Consider the following 23,096-nt stretch of genomic DNA (forward strand, 5'->3'; position numbering starts at 1 on the left):
TTATAAATATATTTAATTTAAAAATTATTTTTTCTTATTTTTATATAATAATTTTAATATATTATTAAAATTATTTTTACAAATTTTAATACTAAATGAATAATACCTTATAATTATAATAATAAGTATTATATTTAAAATATAAATATATTTCAAAAAAATAGAACTTAAAATATATATAATTCATAATAATTTTAAAAATAATATTTAATATATAATCAAATAAATACAGAATTCACAAAATTAATTTATACTATCTAAATAAAATAATTAATTTTATCTTTTTTATATAAAAATATATTAATCTATATAAAATCAAATAATATATTTTCTTTTTTTTGGTATAAAATGTTTATTATCTATAAAAAATATTTAAATTTAATTAATTAAACTATTTAAAAATAGTAAATTATATAATTAAATTAATCAAAGTTCATATCTATTATAATATAATTTCATAATTTGAATATTGTTTATTTCAAAAATATATTCTTATGTTATTAATATATATAAATTTTTTTTAATATATATCATATTATATATATATGAAATTTAAAGATAATTTTTTATTTTTATTTTGTTTTTAAAAATATTATTAAAAATAATAAAATAAATTTAATAATAAATGTTAATACTTTATACTTATTATAATTGTTATTTAATTTTAAAATAAATTGAATACAAAATAAAAAACATAAAAAATATATAATTTTATAATAACTATAAAAATATAGTTAATATATAATTAAAAAAAAAATTATAAAAAATAATTTATATTTTCAAAAAATATAAATATAAAATAATTAATAATATCTATTTTAATTATAATAATTGTATTTATAAAAATCAAATGATATAATTTAATTTTTTGTTTATAAGTTAAATATAAAAAATAGATATTTAAATTTATTTTATTATATTATATAAAAAATAATAAATAAAATATTATACAATAGTTTTAATTTTATTTAATATTTTTTATTATTTATTCATGATATAAAATATTTTCTTTAATTATAAATATATTTAGATATAAAAAAATATTAAAAAATTCTTTGTAAATAATTATAACTATAAATATATATATATATATATATATTTATAAATTTATTTATATATATATATTATTTTATTTTTTTAATTTTATTTATATATATATTTTTATTTATTTTTGTTTTTAAAAATGATTATATAAATTATAATAATAAATGAATCATATATTTTAATTGTATTAATAAATTTATAGAAAACAATAAAATAAAATAATAATATAAATAATTATTAGTATCTTTAAAATAATATTTAATCAAAAAAATTTACAAACATAATTTATATTTTCAAAGTAATTTAAAAATGAAATAATTTATAAATATATACAAAATAAAAAATGAGAAGAAGTAAATAAACTATTCTTCACATGCAATATTTCCTTTTTTAATAACTCTATCATTTAAACTTTAAATTGCCCTATTGCTTCCATTTCCTTTCGCAAACTCAATATTTCTTTATAAATATAAACTAATATCCGAATACTAAATAGTTGACATACTAAAAACAGTATTAAAAATATACCAATTGACCACTTCATCACATGGTGGTTAAGTAATTGATCCCTAATAAGAATAATAGTCATCCGAAGTAGAAAAAACTTCACCCAAAGTCGCATTTAGATTCAAATTGAAACTATTTTCGACTTTTTGAGGTTTCCATACATCGAAAAATTTAGAACTTTTCGTGGAATCTTGATTAAAGAAAATGCACACAACTGCCTTAGTTTTTTATTAAGCATCATTAGCAATTTTAAATTCAGCCTTTATATTATGGTAAAACTACACCTCTATATCATATTATGTACCCTCTATTTAATGTTCAGAAGGAGATTTTACCTATATTTCATATCCGTCGTATCCTACTAAGTTTCCGTCTATATCTTTTGCATGTAAAATTGTAAATTATCCAACCGATTTCAAACCTTATAAAGACTTATTAACTGAAGTTAAAATATCTTCAGCTTTTAATACCATATTAACCATCATCTAATATTATTTTTTTTATTTTTTTATTTTTTTGATTTACACTGTTATCACATGTGCCTTTCACATCTTTTATGTCAATTGGAGATTGAGCTGAACCTTCTTAACAAGTTCCTGGCCAATCATTACCTTAGTTTAAGTATATTTATTGTTGTTTAGATAATATTATTAATATCGAAAATAAGAATATAGTATATATCATATGTATTTATAATTTTAAATTAAAGAAATATAAATAAAATAAAAAATTTATTCAATATTTAATAAAATAAAATTATATTTTTTTTTAAATATAATTATATTTGAAATTTATTTTATAAAATAAATTATATATATATATTTTATAATAATGAAAATTATATAATTTAAATTTTAAAATTAGTATAATTAAAATAATTCAAAATAAAAACTTCAAAATTAATATATATAAATGTACAAATATAATTAGATAATATATATTTTTTGTATGTATATATATATATTATTAAATTTTATATATAAACAATTTTAAATATAGATATATATATTAAAAAAAAATTTTATAATATTAAAATTTTATTAATATTGTTTTTTAATAAATATAAAATAAAAATTTAAAGTTTCATTTTAATTATCAATGAATTTAATAAAGATTTTCTATATATAAAATTAATTTTTTTTTTAAATTTTGTTTATTTTGATAAAATAAATACTCTTTAATGCGATAGAAAAATAAATATTTTAAAAAAATTCATATATATTGACAATAATATAAAAATAAATTTAAATTATTATTATATAGTTAGATATAATCTTTAAAAAAAAATGTCAAAAATATCAAGTTAGAAAAATAAAAATAATATATAAGATAAATAAAATTCAAAAGAAAAAATATTTGATTAAAATGATAAATAAAAATAATAAAAAAAAGTATCAATATTTGAAAATGACTAATACATAAATGTAAATAAGAATAAGAATATATATATAAAAACTACATATAAATAAAAACAAAAATAGATTAAAACATAAATAAATATATATATATATACATACAAAAAATACATACATATATATATACATACAATAATTTAAAAATATTTTGAATTAAACAATTATATTAAAATATATATATATATATATATATGTATATAAACATTAATAATATTTAAAAATAATTTTATTAAATATATAAAAATATATAAATATTTTATAATATACATATATTAATTTATATTTATAATATATTTTAATTTTTATTTTTTATTTATAAATATTTTTTTTATAAAAAGTTAAATATTCATTTTGATTCTATAAATGATTAAAAACAATTAAATCAAAATTAAGATTAAATAGAAAATAATAATATTAATATATTAAAATCTTCAAAATCCTAAAAAGATAAACATAGTAATAAAATATAGCCACTCCCTAACAATTTAATAATATCTTTATAAGATGCTAAAAAAATAAAATAACAATAAATATTATAATAAATAACGAATACTAAATATGAAGATTAAGCAGAAGATGAGCCTTTGATTTAAAAAAGAGACAATTAAAAAAATTCGTAATAGGTCAAAAAAAAAAGCTATTGTTAAAGATTTAGAGAATATTATTTAAAGAAATTTTATAGTGATATGCTAAAGTGGAGAAAAATATGGAGAGTATTGTGGCTTTTAATTATTATTTCAATTATATTAGTACTTTTTATTATTTGGTTTTATGAATTAGGATTTGAAAGAGGTAAATTCAACCTTTAAAATAACTAAAAAATAAGATTTAAAATAAATAATTGCTAATTAAATATATGGGATTATGAAAGACCTGATTCTTTGACAGTAGATTAAAGCTTTTTGGGTATAAAAAAATTCGATAATGATCTCCTAATTAATGATTTTGCGTAAGTATAATATTTTTACCCTGATGCAATATTGTAAAATAAAGATAGCAAAGTAAAAATAATAAAATAAAAAACTATATATATAAATATATATATATTTATATATATTTATATATATTATTTATATATTTATTTTTTTATCTTTTTAAATTAGTTTTAAATTATTGAAAATGATGATGGTATAACAGATTATATTTTTAATAATCAACTTAGCACTGATTCTTGTGAAATATCTATGAATATTTATAAATAAATTACATTTGAATTCTTATAAATAGACTGTGATTTATCTACATGTTATATAATTATAAATTCTAATAATTTCTCTGCAAAAAACTTAGATATTCGTGGTTCTAAAATATAACTAAACTCTCCTTAAATAATAGGCATTTAAGTAAATAATTTTTTTTAATTAAATTATTATTTAAAATATATTTATAGAAATTTAATTTTCTTTCATTTTCTGGAAGCGTAGAAATAAATAATTTTGAATTCGAATAAGCAAGTATTGACGTAAGTGAAGGAAATATATCTATATAATCTACTAAACCTATAAAAACAAATATGACATTACTAAAGACTTATACTGTATTACTTCCACTAAATCAAACAGTATAACTCCTATAAATTAAAATAACCGAATAGTATTAGAAAATGGTTGCGAAAAAGTATGCGCATATGGTGTTTAATGTACAGACCCCAATGACGTAATTGAATAGAGATGTATAAAGATTTCCGATTTAGAAATAAAATCTGAAAACATAGGAGATTTCCAGCTTTTAAACGCTAAAAATACCTTCGGGAACATATACATAAATATATTTAAAGAAAAAAATTAATACGTTTTAATCGATAATATGAAAAAAGCCAAAACTGAAAGACAAGTACTTTTCGACGATAATCTATATGGCGAAAACGCCGATAAAATCGACCTTTCCAAAACTTCTCTAGAAGACCTATACAAGACTATTGAATAGACTAAAAACCCTAAAATATATGACCCTATTTTTGTTATATAATTAGGTTCTAAATATATTCGATCGAACTCCTTTTAATAATGGCAAGTTACATATAATCCCGCCTATTCATATATGAAACCCTGGTGGTTGGGTACTTTGACAATTACACTATTAACAACATAGAGTTATTACAAAGAATATATACTATCTCCTGGATATTGTCCTTATGTACCTAGTTTAACTAAAGACTCCCTATATTAAACACAAGAGTTTATTAAGGAGAAGTTTAAAAGCTAGATTACGAATACTGAGAGGCATATATATTCTTTCGCCTGGCAATAAATGGTAAAATTGCCTATAGATAATATAAGCTAAACCACATAATATTAAGATTTCCGTGAAATTAATTTAAATAGAGACTATGATGATCAATGGTTGAGTTTTAATAAAGATGTGTAAGGAGGTATTTCTCTATAATACTACAATGTCCAATAATACTAGGTTTTGTTCGCGGCTATTATAGTGAGCGTTGTTTTGGCATTAATTGTTGGTTTAGTGCTAATTGTGGGCTTAGTATATGCTATAAATTAGAATTATATATGGGTTTTAAGACATATTTCTCATTTGGATAAATACTCGGTTTTAGACAAGGCTGGCAAAGACGAATATTAAAATAATAATAATTTAACAGATGAATAGAGAATCATTCTAGAAGAATATAATAAAGAATTAAAACAAGAGTAAATCTAAGAAAATTAAAATTAGAACAAATTCGAGTAAGCAACTAAAAAAATGGAAAAATAAGATAACAAATAAACTTTTAACTATACATTAAGTGGCATTATTAAACTTTTTGATACTCTTATATTTTTGGCACCACCTTTGAGTGCTTTTATAGATTTTGTGGTTAATATAGTACATAAGTCAAGACAAAACTCTATATTTGAGTTTTATAAAATACTTTTTATAAAAAGATAATCTTCTAGAGATGATTTAGACACAAAAATTCATAATTTAGATAAAGACTCTATTTCTGGAATGGAATTGAAAGTTTTGTACGAAAAATTTTGTTACTTAAACTAATTATTAGAGAGAAAATTAGATGAAGAATATAGTATAAAATTATTAAAAAATAGAGGATTTAAACTTGTTGTAAGATAAGATACATTAACACAATTTTACACATATATTAAGTATAATGGAGTTATAAATTCAATAACATAATAAAAAAATACAAATTCATTAAATTTGTTTATAAATACATGTTGCTCATTAACTAAATTCAATGAAGATTAAATAGATTCTTAATAATTTGATTAAAAATACTCAGTAAATAATATATAAAAAAAATATATGTATAATATATATTATAATTTTTATATATTTAAATATATCTATTTAAATAAATATATATATTTATATACATATTTATATAAATAACTATACAACACTATTATTTTTATATTATTCTTATATTTTTTTTTATTATTTATATCTAAATATTTTTTTTTAATTTATATAATTTTTTTTTTTTTATTTTTTTATATAGGAATTTTGTTTGAAAAATCATTTAGAAAAAATTTAACCAAATGAAGCTTCATTAAAAAAAGAATATGGAATAGATACTGTATATTTACCTTAATAATGGATTGAAAGAGATCCTTCATATAATTCTGAGAAAAGCCAAATTTATATTATTGATAAATAAAGAGTAGAAAATAACTTTGAAGTGTTATTAACTAAAGATATTTTCATATAAGATATAGTAATGGGCAAAAGCACATTAGACGATGCCAAATAAAACATATTTACTCCTACTGGTTGGCAGTTTTTTGATGTTATAACTGTAATTGCACATGTATCTGTTATTATATTATTAGGTTCTCCATTATTAGCTTTAGCTATATTTTTAAGAGTTTAGCAATCACCATATAGCTTAACACCTACTCCAAGATTAATATTCGGGTATATCTAAAAATAATTTAATTTAATTAATATATATAAAAACAATATTTAAATATAATTAGAATGGATATTATATACTACCCATCATCAATTCCTTATAAACTATCTACTGATTCATGGATATTAGTATTTATTATAGCCATTACATTGACTTTTTGGCTTTTATCATTTATAGATTTAATCCAATACTATTCTAGTATGAATTTTCCTTAAGAAAAATACTTCCAAACATACCGAAAATCGACTTTATTAAGAAGAATAATGTCTCGTATAATGTGGTGTATAGTTTTATTAGCTTCCTATACAGCTTTAGTGTATTTTTCTCTAGTAGCAATATGGCTTATGTTAGGTGCAATTATAAACCCAGACGCTTTTCTACCTTATGCAACTTCTGCGGCTACTTTCGTGACTATAATATCTAAGAAATTAAAAGATTTTAAAGATTTAAGTGAAAATGGATTCAAGAAATTAGAAGAATACCTCACATCTATGGCTTAAAATTAATTCTAAGATATCATTAAAAAAATGAATATTTAAGAAAAAATTGCAGATGCAATACCAACTGATGATATAAGAAATATAGCAAAATAAGCCTCTGATTTAGGCCTTATAGATCCTAAAGTATGCGAAGATTTAAATAATAATATAGAAACTATGATTCGAGATCCAAGTGCTGTTACTAATTTGGGAAATCAAATTATTAAAATAGCAGAAGATCCATCTGCTTTTGCATAATAAATTGTTACATAATTACAAGAAAAGGCTAAAAATATATTATTCGAATAAGTAAATATATATTTATATTAAAAGAGATATATAAATATATATATATATATATATATATATATATATTTATATATATATATTTAATCCTTATTTATATATATAATTTTTATTTATGTACTTTTTATTTTACAGGTAAGTTTTATATGTCCTTAATTAAAAAATGAAATTTCAGGTATTCTTTGGTGTTTTATTAATGAAGATAAACGAGAATTGAAAAATGCTATATCATTATTAATTAATGCTTTAGTGAATTAATATTAAAATTAAAATAAGAAAAATTAACTAGGAAAAATTATGAATTTAAAAGGTCCTATACTAAATTTTGTTTGGGAATTGGCATTCCCAGAATAGACTATTTAGGGTGGATTATTGACTTAATAAAAAATCGAGGAAAATCTTCTTAATATTTTCTGTATTGCTATAGCTGACATAATATCTTTATGGAAAAACGACAATAATATTTCCTAATAAATCAAAAACTAATAAAATATATAAAAAGGAAAAAATATAAAAGCACTTAAAAATATTCAATAATAACTATAAAAAGACAAAAAAAAATCCGGAGCAGGAGAATAACTAGATCTAGATATTTAAGAAAATGAATAAGAAATAGAACTTTTATCTTCTGAATAAGCTATAATTTAAGCTAATAAAAACATTATTTTAGGTATTCTTAAAATATATAAAGGATTTAAAAAAGATATGAGAAATAGTAAAAAAAAAAATTAAAAAAAAAAAATATTAATTATAAATATAAGGTAATATTAGAAGAATTCATAAAACTGGCTTAAAATGTTTAAAAAGTAATCGGCTTTGAAAGTTTAAAAGAAATAACCAAATACTAAGATATATTTAGGCTTGCATATAATTTATTTAAAGACCAAGATTAAATATAATATAAAGACATAATGGATTGTGTAAAAAAATTTTTAATAAATTCCGGTTTTTAGTAATAAACTTAAAATTTAACTGGAATAATAGGAGTGGTTGAAGTAATGGATTTTGTAGAGGTAATTTTAGACTCTTTCCGTTAATAAGGGAAAAGTATTTCATCTTCTAGAATAAAAGAAATTATTGATCCTTTAATATAAGGAATAGAAATGATTGGAGAGAAAATAAAGAGTGGAAAAAATGCTTAATAATAAAATATAGAAAAGATTGTAGAAGTAGACAAGTGTAATATTTTAAAAGCAGATTTATTAAGCTTGGTAAATGATCTAAACAATTAATTATAGATGGAAAAAGAAAACTTAATATATTAAAAAAATTAAAAAGATTATGAATAGGAAGAACTAAATGAATTAAATTAAAGTATAAAATAATGTTGTATAGAATAAAATGATTAAATAAAAAATGATATAAAAAAATAATAAAAATTTAAAGATATGAGTCCTGCTTAGTTATTATTTGAAGTTGAAGAAGATTTGAAAAAAAAATCTATAAGCTTCAAAGAATAAGAGAAATTAGAATAATAAAAAAAAGAAGCATTAATTGAATAATATAAAGAATTAAAAAATAAAAAAATAGAATAAGATAAAATTGTAAAGTAGATAGAATAAAGTCTAATTCCATTATAAAAATAAGTAAAAATTAATAAATAAATAATATATAAATATAAATATATATATATATATATATATAAATATAAATATAAATATAAATATAAATATAAATATATTAATTTAATAGATTAATGATATTGAAACTTTGAATTAAACATAAATAAAAGAAATATAAATTTAATTTGTTGAACTTGAACATAATTTAATAATTTAAGAATAATAACTAAAAGATTAATTTTAAAAATATAATAACATTAACCAATAAAGCTCATCTTAAATTAGTTCTTTAGAATAAGATTAAGAGCATATTGAAAATTAATTTATTTCATAATAAAAAGATGACGATGACAATTATTATGATTAAGAATTTGAAGATTATGATCTAAATAATAATGAATAAAATAGTGGTTTTTAAAAAATTGATAATAATAATATTATACAAACATCAGCTAATTATGTTTTAGATAATTCAGGTTAAAATGAAGTTGGTTTTGAAGGAAATATAAACAATCTTAATAATTTTTAAATGTAAAATAAATAAATTATATTAACATATATATTAAAATAGAAATATTTATAAATAATAAATTTCTGATATATCTATATAAAATTAAAAAAGCGAACAAGAAAAAAAATAAAATTAAAACGACAATAAAGATAAAAAAATACATAGAAGTAAAGAATCTAAATTAGCTTAAAAAAAGAACGCAATATAATAAAACCTATAAGAAATTCAACTTTAAATTTCAAATTTAGACAAAGACCTATAAGAAAAAATTTAAAATATAAAATTAAATAACCAATATGATTATTTAAAGCAAGAACTAGACGAAAAATAAAAAGAATATGAAAAACAAAAAACTATTTATAACTAATATGTCCGAGAGTTATCCAATATTCTTAATTAATAAGAAGAAATCATGAAATCTTTTGAATAAATTTAATCGGATTTTCAAATTTACGAATAAGACACCAAATATTATGTAGAACTATACAAGAAACAAGAATAAAAAGTATCCAAACATGCCGACGACTAATTAAAAGCCATGGATAATATAATAAATTTAGAAAACCAAATAAAAGATATAAAAGATTAAATTGAAACACTAAAAAAGAAAGAAGAAGAGCTCCAAAAGAAAAAAGACTTGCAAAAAAACTAATAAAACCAAGCCACAACTAAAGATAATAAAAACATGAAGCAAGATGATAAAAAAAAAGACTCAAATACAATATATTCTTTATTTGTTATAGCCATGAATTTTATAAGGGGCTCTTTTAGTGATATACCACCTGATTTAATAGGTGATTTTGGTTAATTTTTATAGTAATTTTTATTGAAAAACGTAAAAATGAATGATAAAGTAAAATAAGGTTTAATGTTTTTTAGTTAATTAATATAAGGTTAATTAAATGGAGAGAATTCTAAGAAATTAAATAGTATAAAAAAGGAGAAGATATACATAGTCCAGTCTTTATTTTAACTCCTTGAATTTTTAATAAATAACAACGAGAATAAAATAAGAAACTTGTAAAAAAACGGTACTTAAGTATACGGTTTTGACGAAAACATAACCTGTTCTTTAAAAGCTTTATTTATTTCGAGATTCCAAGGCTTTATTTCAACCGAAGAAATCCAAGAATAACTCTATAACAGTGACATATTCCTTTAGATATCTAAAAAAATGAAAGTATCTTAAAAAATACTACTTGGTATAATTAACATAATAACCCAAAGAAATAAAACAGGTATCTAAAATATTCTTGAAATCTACAAATTCGCCTGTAAAATTTCCAAGATAAAAGAAAATCGTATAAACACCTTCATTTAATTATATAACCTCTATAGTTCAATAGACGCCCAGTAAATATACGAAGCTTTATTATATTTTAAAGTCACAAATCAAAACATACCAAAGCCCTATAATAATTTATATTAGATAACTTAGTTAATATTATTCATAAGAGGTCAACTTTCATTTAATATTTGCAAAGATTTCCTAAATAAAGACTTTGGAATTGAAAAAAGTAAAGACGGGAACAAAAAAATAGAAATAGATATATAATAATAACTCATTAAGTAATTAACTCCCACTAAAGAAGACTCTATTATTAATTAATCTAATATATCTAATGATAATTACCTGAAATATTCTAAAAATTACGCAAGTTTAAAAAGGATTTTCGAGCTCTAGTTTAACAGCTATTTGACCCTAAATTAAGTTACTGGAGACTTTAAAATAATAAATTAGAACAAAAAACTAATCATAGACCAAGAAGAGTTCTAGTTTTTCAAAAAATTTTGCGCTTTTAGGAATATTCCATTAAATCCATCTGACTAATCAACTTAAAGTGCATAAATAAAGGCTGCAATAACAGATATTTCTCTAATAATAAACGTCGAAGAGAACCTTCTTGAAAGCTTCATTAATATATTCATAAGTTCGAGATCAGAAAAGATCTATAGAGCTATATAAAACCTCGATCTCGTCTAAACTATAAGCAAAGATAGACGATAAAACTAAATTCTCGACTATATTGAATACTGTTGTGGAATAATTTAGAAATTTGAAGAACTACCTTCTAATTTACAAAATATATAAGAAAAATTATTTTAAGAAAAAGTTCCTAAATAACTTCTTCACTAGATTTTAATCCACAACAACTATTAAATGAGTCTATAAGGAATTCTCGATACTGTGAATATTTTCGGTCCTGAAACGTCTCCAAGTGTATAAAATGTTTTAAATTTTCATTTAGGTTTAATGGAAAATAAAAGCAAAGATTTAGCAAATTTTATAAAAAAAAGCGAAAATATGGATGATAACTCATATTAAGGTTTAATAAAAGCAGTTTAGATTTTATGTGAAAATAACCAATAATAAATGATAAAATACTTACTTGAATTTCTTGATTAATAAAAGAACTAATTTTTATTAATTTTGGCTTGTTTCTAAGTTTTTTTCAGCGGAAAATCCAAAGGTATATCTTTTAAAATTCAAAACAAACAAAATAATTCCGATGATAACATTTACACTGTAAAGCAATATCTAAGTACATTTCTAGATATAAAATCTGAGTTTTTCGATTCTCTATATACTTTTTTTTCATCTGACACAATCCAATGTACCTAACAACTAATTAAATTTTACCGTCAATTAGATTTCTAGTCATAAATTAGAGAAAAAACTAAATAAAACTAAAACCCATAATAAATATCCTACGCCTCTTTAATAAATAAAGTCACAATATAAGACAAAGCAGTAGAATAATATATTCGCCTAACAAACGGCTAACCTATAAACACTTCTTTTTTTTCACGAGAAGCTAAATTTCCTATAGAAGCAGTTGAATTAGTATCTTTTTTAGCCTAAATAAAGAATGCTCCAAATAATTAGATTAGAAATGAAATATATGAATAAATGAAAAATAATGCATATATAAATAAGGCTTTGTAGTAGATATAAATTAATTTATAAGAATTAATTTCCTGTTTTAAAATGATGTATTTAGATTATAATCCAAATGATACAAAATGGATATAAAAAGCATTAAAATTGCCATCTTCTTATAAAATGGATGGTCTATAGTAACTATTGCTATTAGATACATGCCAAGAGATATATGGAGATACTAAAATTTCATTAAAAAAAATAATTTCATTAATAAAAAATAATAAAATTATCAAAACAATGAAAGTAGATGAAACATGGATTACAGTAGCCTATATTTTAGGAAGAGGTGAATTTACATTAATAAGAGATTATGCTAAAAATATTTATGGTTTATAATATCCGACTAATTCTTATCCTTCCACAGAATATTAATAACCTAAACCGTATTTAGCATAATGCACTTTAACAAATGAAAATGATTTCCATTCATTAATAGTAGGTATAACAGGGTAATTTTTAAAAATTTTATATTATATATATATATATATTATATATATATATATTAAATATATTATTATAATAGTATATTAAAATATTATTTATATATTTATATTTATATATTTATATATTTATATATTTATATATTATATTTTTATATTTTTAATATATTTTATTAATTTATACAGTATTATAAGTAGTAGATTAAGTAATATTAAACCTACTCAAGTTTTATATAATATATATAAGAATATATCTATGAAAATGAAAAAAGATTAATAATAGAAATATGATGAATCTTTAAATAATATAGATAAATTAAAAAAAGGTAATACATTAGATTATGCTATATATTAATTGACAAAAAGTACTTATTTAAGTCCTATGTGGACATTATTAATATTAGGAGATTTTAATACTTGGGAATATTTAGCTTAGACTCATTTTATGATTAATAATAGCAAAATAACATATTTAAATCCTATAAAAGCATTAGTTTTGATAATTAACTTTTTGAATTTCCCTACTATCTTAAAAGAAGTTACTGTAAATAATGAATACATAATGATTTTGAAAGTAATAAGGGAAAGTTTTTTAGATTCTTAAAAAATTATTAATAAAAATTCTAAAAAGAAAAATATTAATACTGATATAGATATAAAAAATGAAGAAGATAATAAAAATGAAGAAAAAAAAAATGAAGAAGAGCAAGAAAAAGAAATAGAATAAGAAGAAAAAAAATAATAAATTGAAGATGATCTTTTGCAATATTTAACAGAAAAATTATGCCCTGATATATAAAAAAGATAATTAGAAATTTTAGATAGTTTTGAAATATATGATCCTATGAAATTAAATGAAATGGCTAGAAATGTTAATTTCCCTACTAATATTATTTAAATGTTAGTATAATACTATAACCAATATACAAAAAAAGAGCTAGAATAAAAAAAATAAAAATAAAAAGGTAGAAAAGAGAAAGAATAAGAATAAAAAGAATATTAAGAAGGAAATTAATAAGAAATTAAATATTTATTAACTGATGAGATTCTATTATAAGTTATGATAGAAAAGTAATCAAAATATATTAAATATATAAATAATATTATAAATATGAATAATATATATATATATATATATATATATATAAATATTAAATTATATTCATATAATAATATATTTATATTTAATAGTGATTTACAAAATTAAAATGAATATGAACAAATATATGATATTATTATTAAAGTATTTAAATAAATAAATACGTATTTTTATACAGATCCTAGAATAGAGAAAAACGATTAAATATATGAATATATAAAATACAATAATAAACAGAAAAAATTCAAATTTACATAATAAAATTGTAATTTTGTAATGAATTAAAATCCTATAATGTAGCTAAATGTATTAACTTCGTTATACTAACTAAAAAGATGTTATTGGGATATATTTGGGTATGCAGATAGAGAAGATGATCATTCTAAATAAGTTTCATTTTTAATAGACTTTTTATTATCCACAATTGAAAAATATTACTTTTATGATGATATGATAGATTATTTTTCTAAATTTCGACTTATATAAATTATAGTAAAAATTAAATTAAAGAAAAGCCTAAATATAATATTTATTTATATTAATAGGGTTTAGCATGTGGATTCACATTAACTACAGATGATATATTAAGATCTAACCCAACAGAAAGTTTATATAATTATAATTATTAATAAGTAATGGTATAATTATATGAATGGTGTTAAGATAAAAATATAAATGATAAATTATCTTTAGAAAGCAACAAAAGTAAAATCGCCATATAAAAATTCAAACTAAAATAAAACTACTACTTTGAATTATTAGCTAAAGATATTATTTCTACATATGACTAATATGGTAGTATGTCTAAAAAGCTTGGATTTTTCAAAGACTTTTTAGATGAGGATATTATTACTTGTATATAAAATAATACTATGGAATATTTAATTGATAATTTTGAGGATTATATAGACTCTTAGTAAATTTATTTTGATTTAAAAAAATAATAATATTAAATATATTATATATATATATATATATATATATATATATATATATATAAATATAATTAGTGTTTCTTATTAATATTAAGAATTTAAAATATTTTATGATCTTTAAGACTCAACATAATTTTTGAATTATAGAAAAAGAGAAGGATATTATGATAATTATGATTTGGAATAAACAGATTTTTAATGTGGGGCTAAAAACAAAGATGTAATAAATTAATAAGATAAATTCCAAGAAATGACTTAAAATGATAATTTTGTACTTTTAGTTGATATTTTTAGAGAAAACTATCAAGCTTTAAATATGCACGAATTTTTTATGGAAAATTACTCTTAAGTATTTTTTTTTTTTTTAAAAAAAAAAATTATATACTTTTAATATTTATTGCGATTTTTTTTATTTTCACCTTTTATTTTTAAAAAATTCAATCAAAATTAAAAAAGGCTTTTTTAGCCTTTTTTTTTCGATTGCTTTTTTAAAATAAATTACAAAAATTATAATGTTAAAAAAAAATATAATTAATTATTATATATTTTTTTAAGGAATGTAATTTCTATTTTGGTGTACTATTATTAAATGGAGCTATTTTATAAGATAGAGGTGAAATATAATTTGATAATATGATAAGTTGTTTATCTGCAAGTACTTAATTTATGGTTAGTAATAAAAAAGTTCTCGCCGAAATTCTATGTTTATATTTATCATCTATATATTAGCCTTTCTAGGCTTTACTAGATGAAACATGTTCTGAAGGAAAAGATAAAATTCTCCATAGTTTTATTTCTTTAGCTATGGATAAATCACTAGATCCTAAAAGTGATCTTGACAGAATTCTTTCGATTTCTAATTTAACGGATATTAATAGACAGTAATTATTTATAAATTAATTTTAAACATTTTTTTTTTTTCAAATAAATAATAAAAAAAAAATCTTAATCGATAAAAAAAATGGTTATATTTTTATTTATTTAAATGGAATTTAAAAAAAATAATATATGCATATATATATTTATATTTATAAAAATTAATATATTAGTGTCGTTTAAAATATTAAATTGTTCTATGAAGGAAATATGAACGAATGTTTGAAATTAGTTTAATATTCTGAAGTATTTTAATATTGTCCTACTGCTTTATAATATTTATAAAAATTCCTTTGGTCATTCGAAAAAGTATAAAAACATTATTATTTATATATATATATAAATATATATATATATATATATATTATATATTTATATATATATATTTATATATTTATATAAATTTATTAAAAGGGATAAATGCATATTCATGAAGAAGATGAAAACACAATAGATTTTTTTTAAAGGTCTAATCTATCTCCAAATAAAAATAAAGCTTAGGAAAAAGCTGAGATTTATTTTTGGAAAATATGTGCTGAAATCTGCAATTTTAAATAGAATAAGGACAAAATAATTAAACTTCATTAAAATATAAAAAAATGTAAAGAAAATATTAAAACTATTGAAGATAAGATAGCTAAAGATGCTTAAAATTAGGCATAATCTAAAAAACAATTAAAATAAGAAGGTATTATGGATATGAAAAAAAATGAATAGAAAAAAGATAATAATTAAAAAGAAGAAAGTGAAGAAAATAAACCCTTGAATAAATAAAAACTAGAAAATAAACCAAATACAGATAAACAAAAAGAAGAAATTAAACCCAAAGATGATTTAAAAGATAAAGAAGAGAAAAAAATAAAAGAATTTTAAGATGAACTTAAATTTAATTTAGAAGAAGCCAATAAAATAAATCTTAAAAATAAAAAACTAGAATTTAATTATTTATTAAAATGCTTAAGAAAAATAATTAAAAATGAATGGGATTTCTTAGTATATAATTAATAAAAAGACTAAGATGGATATAGGTATTTTTTTTTTTAAATAAAAAATAAATTAAATATAAAATATTAATAGTTAATCTTTTTATCTTATATATAATATAAACGAATAAACAAATGGATATTAATTATTAAAATACTTATATTTATTAAAGCCTAAGGACATTTCCATATTAAAAAATATTTAATTAACTAATGCTTTGACTGAATTAAACGTAAAAACAATAAAAAAAGTTAAAAAAATATAAAACAAAAAAATAGAATATTGATGAAGAATAATAAATGTTTTAACTTTTCAAAGAACATAATATAATTTCATTTTCGGATGAATTAAAATATATTCATTTAATTTTAGGAATTGCAAATAATTCTTTAATAAAAATAATAAATTCCCTTAGTACAAACGAACTTGAAGATAGATTAGATTAATACACATTTTAAACCGAAAAACAAGTCGAAAAAAATAAAAAAAATCAAACAAATACTGAAAAAACTCCAAAACAAGACTAAAAACAAAAAAACAATCTTGCTTTTAAATTTAAATAAATTCTAGAAACAAGAGAAGCAAATAAAGTATATATATTATATGAAAATATATTAATAATAATAATAAAAAAAAAATAGGAATCTTTAATGAAAAAAGGTTATAAAGAACAACTTAATGACGAAGAATAACTAAAAAGAAAAGAAAAAGTAGCTATATTATAATCCTTGTTTTTATGGAAAAACATTACTGTTTTAGGATATGGTATATAGGATAAAATTAACCCTTTAATTGAATATTTAAAAAAGCCGGCTTCGGATTTAAATTATAATCAACTATTTATTAATATGGGAAATTTATTTTAGATATTTAAAAATTCTTTATAGTTTATTTCTGTTGTTTTTATTGATTCTATATTTAGTATCGACTCTAGTATTTTGAATGTAGAAATAGAAGAAAAGCCTAAATAATCTCATAAAAATAAAAACTAAATTTTTAATTCGAAAATAACTAGTGTAAAATAAACTAATTAAATAGGATATACAATGAGTTAAATTCTACAAAAGTAAAAAAAAATTATTTAAAAAAAATAATTAAAAATTAGTATGGAATTCAAAAAAATAGATGAAAATTTATTCAAATCTTAAAAAAAAGACGATGATATTTCAATTTCAAAAATAAGATTAATATTTGAAAATATAAAAAAGTTAGTAAACATTACAAAAAACATTTAATTGAACTTAATGAATAAATTAAAATAATTTCTGATGGTAAAATTTAATTGCCTTTAACAAATATAATAACTAAATAATAAAAATATTAATTAAGTATTAAATATATACATAAATATATATATATATATATATATATATATATAAATAAATATATAAAAAATAGATAGATAATATGTATATATAACTAAATTTATAAATGGATCTTTAATATCTGAAATCAAAAATGAGCATATAGTAATAAGTTATTTATACGATTTATATGAAGCTGGTTCCAACTCAATAGCTTAAGGAAATAGTGCTTCAATCTAAAAATTCTTCAAAGAATAAGAAAAATAATCATAATCTTTATTAAATTACATATTTTAAGGAAATTAAGTTTTTGCTAATTTATTCAATAAACTATTGCAAATATTATTTACAATTTAACTACTAATAAGTTAAAAATAACAAGGTTTAAACAAAACTCAAAAAAATCAACTTTCTAAAGAAATAGAAGATATAATAATTATAGTTGCCAAAGACATATTTAATGCAAATGAATCAATTCTTTCATTAATTCATGCCTTATTTTATTTAATTACAAACCAAAAACCTGAAATTCTCAAGCATAACACTATTTCAAGTACATAAGATTCTATTAGAGTAAATATATATAAAACAATATAAATAAATATAATATATAAATAGGTTTTAATTTAATTCGCCTTCGAAAATGAAGACTTGAAATAATTCTTTTTCGGAAAAGCCTCTAAATCAGACGATGGAGCATAAATCGAGAAAATGATTTCAAATATATTTATTTTACTCTAATCTATATTTGAAAGACCTTAATAAAGTTTAAACGACCCATATGTAGTCCAAGAAGTCATGAAATTATTAAAATATATAAGCAAAGGTTAAATAGACTGTACTATTATTGAAGATATAATATCAATAGTATAAGGCGATTATTAAAAGATTTTCGTTGTGATTAAAAAGTTCGATATTTTAGATTAAAATAAAATAAACTTGATTAATAAAATTTATGATTAAGTTTCTTCTATGGGTGTTTTTTAAGATAAAGATAAATTAACAAATATTGGGAAATAATCATAAGCCCCACTTTCTGATAAAATGAAGGATTTAATAAAAAAATTAAAAGAAGGAAAAGTAAAATAAATATATATTTTTTTTATTTATTTTTTTTAAAAAAAAAAAGGTTTAAATTGCTGATATATTTTATGCAGTTGATAAAGAAGGAGATGGAAATGGCTCCATTTCAAAAGATGAATTTAGCAATTTTATTAAAAGATTAGGTATTTTTAATAAATTTAATTATTTTTTATAATAATAAAAAATAAGGTATGGAATTAACAATTCACAGAATAAATGAAATATTTGCAGCTATAAAAAATAATAAAAAAAGTAAACATAAAATGATATAAAACGAGCTAAATGAAGATTCTTTAAATCAAGATGAATTCGAATAAGCATTTAAATATTTAAATGATAAAAAAACGTCAATGACATTAGAAAAACTAGGAATTTCTCCTGCTTTGTTAGCTATAGCTTTAGGAACTTTAATTATTATTTTAATTTTGTTGTTAGTTTTCATTTTCCTTGGAATTAGTGCCTTTGCTCTAGGTGGTACTTTTGGAGCTATTATTAATTCAATTATTCCTATGTCAGCAGCAGGTGGGGCTGCTAGCTCATAGGAAGATAAAACAAAATAATTAAAGGAAGATAATTTGAAAGATGCAGTAAACGAAACATAAGAAATTTTACATTCAAATTAACTTTGAAAATTATTAATATTATTTAACAAAAAAATTAATTATGAATATTTATATATATTTTATATTAGATTTGTTTTTAAAAAAAATCAAGGTTTTAAAAATAAATTATATCTAAAAATTAATAATACGGAAAAACAAAAAAAATTATATATATATATAATTTATATATTTTTTAGTTTTTTATTAAAGTATTAAATTAATTTAATAATATTAATACAAAATTAAATCTGAATATTTATTTTTATTTAATAAAATTAATATAATAAATATGTATTAATTATATAATAATATCTTATTATTAGATATTTTATCTTATTATTAGATATTTATTACTTTATTTATTAAAAAGTAATTTTTAAATAAATATTTTTTATTTTTTTAATATATATTATATTAAGATTGTAATATTATATTTTTTATTATTTGTTTTTCTTATTTCTGTTTTTTTTAGTATATTTTGAATAAATATATTATTATAATTAATACTTAGAAATCCATATAGCTAATAAAAAAAAATTCAATATATAATCATATTATTTTTTTTACAATATGATAAATAATAAATATGAAATAAAATTAATTTGATAAAATTTTCTATATATCTTTTACACAAAACAACTTTTTATATATAATTTATTAATATTTATAAAAAATCTTAAATCTTATATAAATTTAAAATATAAATTAGTTATAAAACTTTAATAAAAATTAAAAATTATTCGAGAAATATTAAACTTATTTAATTTAAATTATTAAATAAATATAATATAATTATATTAATTTTTGTTAAAATTTATAGTTTATATTTTTTTATAGTTTCTTATTTTTAGATTTGAATAGATTTTATTATCTTTATTTTTAAAATTTAAAATAATTATCGAATAAAAAAGTAATAATTTTACTTTATTAATTCTCAAAACCATAAATAATCTAAGAAACAATGTCCTTTAATAATTTTGCTCATAACACTCTTATGTTTAATATACATTTATAAAATATGAGAATGTGAATTTTTAAACGACATATAGTATTATGAATAAAATGAATGCAAAACTGATGAATATTATACAAAAGGTTTATATAAAAATAATATAAAAAAGAATATAAATAATTATTTTTTCAAATATTAAGAATTTAAATAATAAAATAGACCATAAAATATTTAAATTAGAACATAAACAAAAATTAAACTCGGATTTCTAAAATTTTTATTATATATATATTCATTTTCATTAGAAATAGATACGAAATTAAAAGTTATAAATTATTTTATTAACTATTTATACTAAGATTTTAAAAGTTGATAAATATTTAATATTTATAGTATTATGGTATTCTTATAATAATTTTTTAAAAACAATAGATTGATATTTTATATATTCTAGAAAATAAATAGTTAATATGAGATTTAAAAATATATAAAATGAAAATAGCTATAACATAAATAATATTTTCTAGGTTTATATTTAATAATTAAAAGTATTTCTCTCATAATATTAATATTTTTAATTTATTAATAAATTTTAAGAAAATACTTTTTGAAAAAAAAACATTATTTCTAAAAAATAATTATATTATATTATATGTTTTAATAATTAAATTAAATAAGAAAATTAAATTAAATATACTTTTTATTTATAATAATAATAATTAATTTTATTATAAAAAATATCAAAGATATTTTGATAAGTTAATAATTATAAAAAATATATGTAAATTTAAGTATTATAATTTTATATTTAAAAATGAAAAAATTAAATATTTAAATAAAAAAGATAATTATTACTTTATTAATTTTGCTATATTATTAAGCATTTGAAAAAATAACGAAATTAAATGTAATTATGAAGTTTAATATATTTATATCATTTTATTTTAAAAAAACTAAATTAAATATATATATTTCTAAAAAAATGTATTGATTTGGATATTAATAAAAAAGGAGATTATTATATATAACATATATTTAAATGAAACATTATATTATTAAGTTGTAAAATAAATTTGAAAAAAGTAAAGTTAAATTATTAATTTATGACATTGTTCATATTTAAATATGAATAAATATAAATTTATGGAAAAAAATGTAATAATCAAAAATATTAGTTAATATAAAAATATCTTTAATAATAATATTTATTATTATAATTTTATATTATTATTATTATTATTAATATTAATATTATTATTAATATTTTTTTTTTATTATAATTAATTTTAAAAACATATTCATCCATATTATAAATTTTAATATCTTTTTTAATATATATATATATTTTTTTTTTTTATTATTATCATATTTTTAATTTTTTTTATTATTTTATTATAAATTAATATCAAATTAATTTTTATATATTTTATTTTTAAATATATATATTTTTAATTTATGTATTTTTATATTAATTATAATATATAATCAATTTTTATTTTATAATATATATTTAATTTTTTTATTTATATATTAATTATAATATATATAAATTATAAATAATTTTTTTATATATATTTATATAATTTAACATATATTTTTTTTTTTATTAATTATTATTTTTAAAAAATTATAATGCAATAAAATTCATATTTTTTTATTCATATACCTCTTTTTTTTTTTTTATTTATTTTTATTCTAACATTTTTACTTTGTTTTAATTTAAATCAGGATAATATTATTCATTTAAAAACTTATAATCATATCACCTCTTATATTAATTATTTAAATAATATATCTTAAGAGATAACATATAAATTATAAAATATTTTGCTTCTTATGATATTGCCAATAAATTAAATTTATATAAAAAATTAAAATTTTAAATATTAAATAATTATTTATTAATTTAAATTAAATAAAAAACTTAGAAATAAAATAATATATTTATTTAAATAAATTTTAATAAATATTTAATTAAATTAAATCTTTTATTTATATAGAAATTAATTTAAATTACATTATTTTTATTAAGTTTCTTTTAACTTTCATTTTATAAAAATATTGAGCCTTCTTAAAAATATATTAAAAAAAAGCTATTAAGATTACAATAATAAAATAATAAAATGTTTTTACTTAAACATAAAAATAAAAATAATAATAAACATATAAAAATAATAATAAT

General features: G+C 17.5%; 4 protein-coding genes across 4 annotated transcripts, besides 50 other annotated features; 3 read left to right on the forward strand and 1 right to left on the reverse strand. All coding sequences in view use genetic code 6, as the record gives it.

Annotated features, from left to right (window-relative positions):
• The first annotated feature begins 1,072 nt into the window (after positions 1–1,072).
• Positions 1,073–1,125: a microsatellite.
• Positions 1,073–1,181: a microsatellite.
• Positions 1,078–1,169: a microsatellite.
• Positions 1,078–1,173: a microsatellite.
• Positions 1,091–1,135: a microsatellite.
• Positions 1,099–1,173: a microsatellite.
• Positions 1,182–1,337: 156 nt separating the features above from the next.
• IMG5_156530 (hypothetical protein) lies at positions 1,338–2,235 on the reverse strand (the record flags this gene model as incomplete). The annotated part of the gene is made up of 2 exons (XM_004030576.1): positions 1,338–2,036; positions 2,077–2,235. The coding sequence occupies 2 exons, from the start codon at positions 2,233–2,235 to the stop codon at positions 1,338–1,340; spliced, it is 858 nt and encodes a 285-aa protein (XP_004030624.1).
• Positions 2,236–2,566: 331 nt separating this feature from the next.
• Positions 2,567–2,599: a microsatellite.
• A 439-nt stretch (positions 2,600–3,038) lies between these two features.
• Positions 3,039–3,094: a microsatellite.
• Positions 3,043–3,099: a microsatellite.
• Positions 3,100–3,221: 122 nt separating this feature from the next.
• Positions 3,222–3,261: a microsatellite.
• A 729-nt stretch (positions 3,262–3,990) lies between these two features.
• Positions 3,991–4,044: a microsatellite.
• Positions 4,003–4,050: a microsatellite.
• A 722-nt stretch (positions 4,051–4,772) lies between these two features.
• IMG5_156540 (phage head-tail adaptor family protein, putative) lies at positions 4,773–8,758 on the forward strand (the record flags this gene model as incomplete). The annotated part of the gene is made up of 7 exons (XM_004030577.1): positions 4,773–5,650; positions 5,849–5,929; positions 6,011–6,077; positions 6,424–6,839; positions 6,902–7,625; positions 7,758–8,337; positions 8,384–8,758. 7 exons carry the CDS (start codon positions 4,773–4,775, stop codon positions 8,440–8,442), a joined length of 2,805 nt encoding a protein of 934 aa, XP_004030625.1. The 3' UTR covers positions 8,443–8,758.
• Positions 6,260–6,319: a microsatellite.
• Positions 6,326–6,365: a microsatellite.
• Positions 6,347–6,413: a microsatellite.
• Positions 7,652–7,705: a microsatellite.
• Positions 7,699–7,739: a microsatellite.
• Positions 8,339–8,363: a microsatellite.
• Positions 8,340–8,370: a microsatellite.
• A 99-nt stretch (positions 8,759–8,857) lies between the features above and the next one.
• On the forward strand, positions 8,858–10,964 carry IMG5_156550 (hypothetical protein). The gene is made up of 3 exons (XM_004030578.1): positions 8,858–9,208; positions 9,315–9,715; positions 9,807–10,964. Exons 2-3 carry the CDS (start codon positions 9,526–9,528, stop codon positions 10,109–10,111), a joined length of 495 nt encoding a protein of 164 aa, XP_004030626.1. The 5' UTR covers positions 8,858–9,208; positions 9,315–9,525; the 3' UTR covers positions 10,112–10,964.
• Positions 9,219–9,296: a microsatellite.
• Positions 9,223–9,302: a microsatellite.
• A 1,857-nt stretch (positions 10,965–12,821) lies between the features above and the next one.
• Positions 12,822–12,861: a microsatellite.
• On the forward strand, positions 12,848–19,989 carry IMG5_156560 (phage head-tail adaptor family protein, putative; the record flags this gene model as incomplete). The annotated part of the gene is made up of 14 exons (XM_004030579.1): positions 12,848–13,088; positions 13,266–14,150; positions 14,271–14,670; positions 14,724–15,094; positions 15,189–15,462; positions 15,669–15,994; positions 16,163–16,298; positions 17,146–17,205; positions 17,615–17,683; positions 17,861–18,039; positions 18,646–18,850; positions 18,896–19,357; positions 19,407–19,503; positions 19,550–19,989. Exons 1-14 carry the CDS (start codon positions 12,877–12,879, stop codon positions 19,987–19,989), a joined length of 4,116 nt encoding a protein of 1,371 aa, XP_004030627.1. The 5' UTR covers positions 12,848–12,876.
• Positions 13,106–13,229: a microsatellite.
• Positions 13,172–13,253: a microsatellite.
• Positions 13,176–13,254: a microsatellite.
• Positions 13,731–13,784: a microsatellite.
• Positions 13,737–13,784: a microsatellite.
• Positions 13,762–13,818: a microsatellite.
• Positions 14,009–14,075: a microsatellite.
• Positions 14,019–14,078: a microsatellite.
• Positions 14,158–14,230: a microsatellite.
• Positions 14,160–14,263: a microsatellite.
• Positions 15,132–15,183: a microsatellite.
• Positions 16,318–16,390: a microsatellite.
• Positions 18,267–18,314: a microsatellite.
• Positions 18,306–18,406: a microsatellite.
• Positions 18,309–18,363: a microsatellite.
• Positions 19,990–20,271: 282 nt separating the features above from the next.
• Positions 20,272–20,311: a microsatellite.
• Positions 20,312–22,070: 1,759 nt separating this feature from the next.
• Positions 22,071–22,116: a microsatellite.
• Positions 22,107–22,197: a microsatellite.
• Positions 22,110–22,203: a microsatellite.
• Positions 22,120–22,197: a microsatellite.
• Positions 22,204–22,238: 35 nt separating the features above from the next.
• Positions 22,239–22,303: a microsatellite.
• Positions 22,263–22,315: a microsatellite.
• A 12-nt stretch (positions 22,316–22,327) lies between these two features.
• Positions 22,328–22,380: a microsatellite.
• Positions 22,379–22,467: a microsatellite.
• Positions 22,387–22,449: a microsatellite.
• Positions 22,439–22,470: a microsatellite.
• Positions 22,449–22,515: a microsatellite.
• Positions 22,516–22,842: 327 nt separating this feature from the next.
• Positions 22,843–22,899: a microsatellite.
• Positions 22,900–23,096: the final 197 nt, after the last annotated feature.

Source organism: Ichthyophthirius multifiliis (assembly GCF_000220395.1).
Source record: "Ichthyophthirius multifiliis unplaced genomic scaffold scaff_1120509251187, whole genome shotgun sequence".
NCBI classification, from domain to species: Eukaryota; Ciliophora; class Oligohymenophorea; order Hymenostomatida; genus Ichthyophthirius; species Ichthyophthirius multifiliis.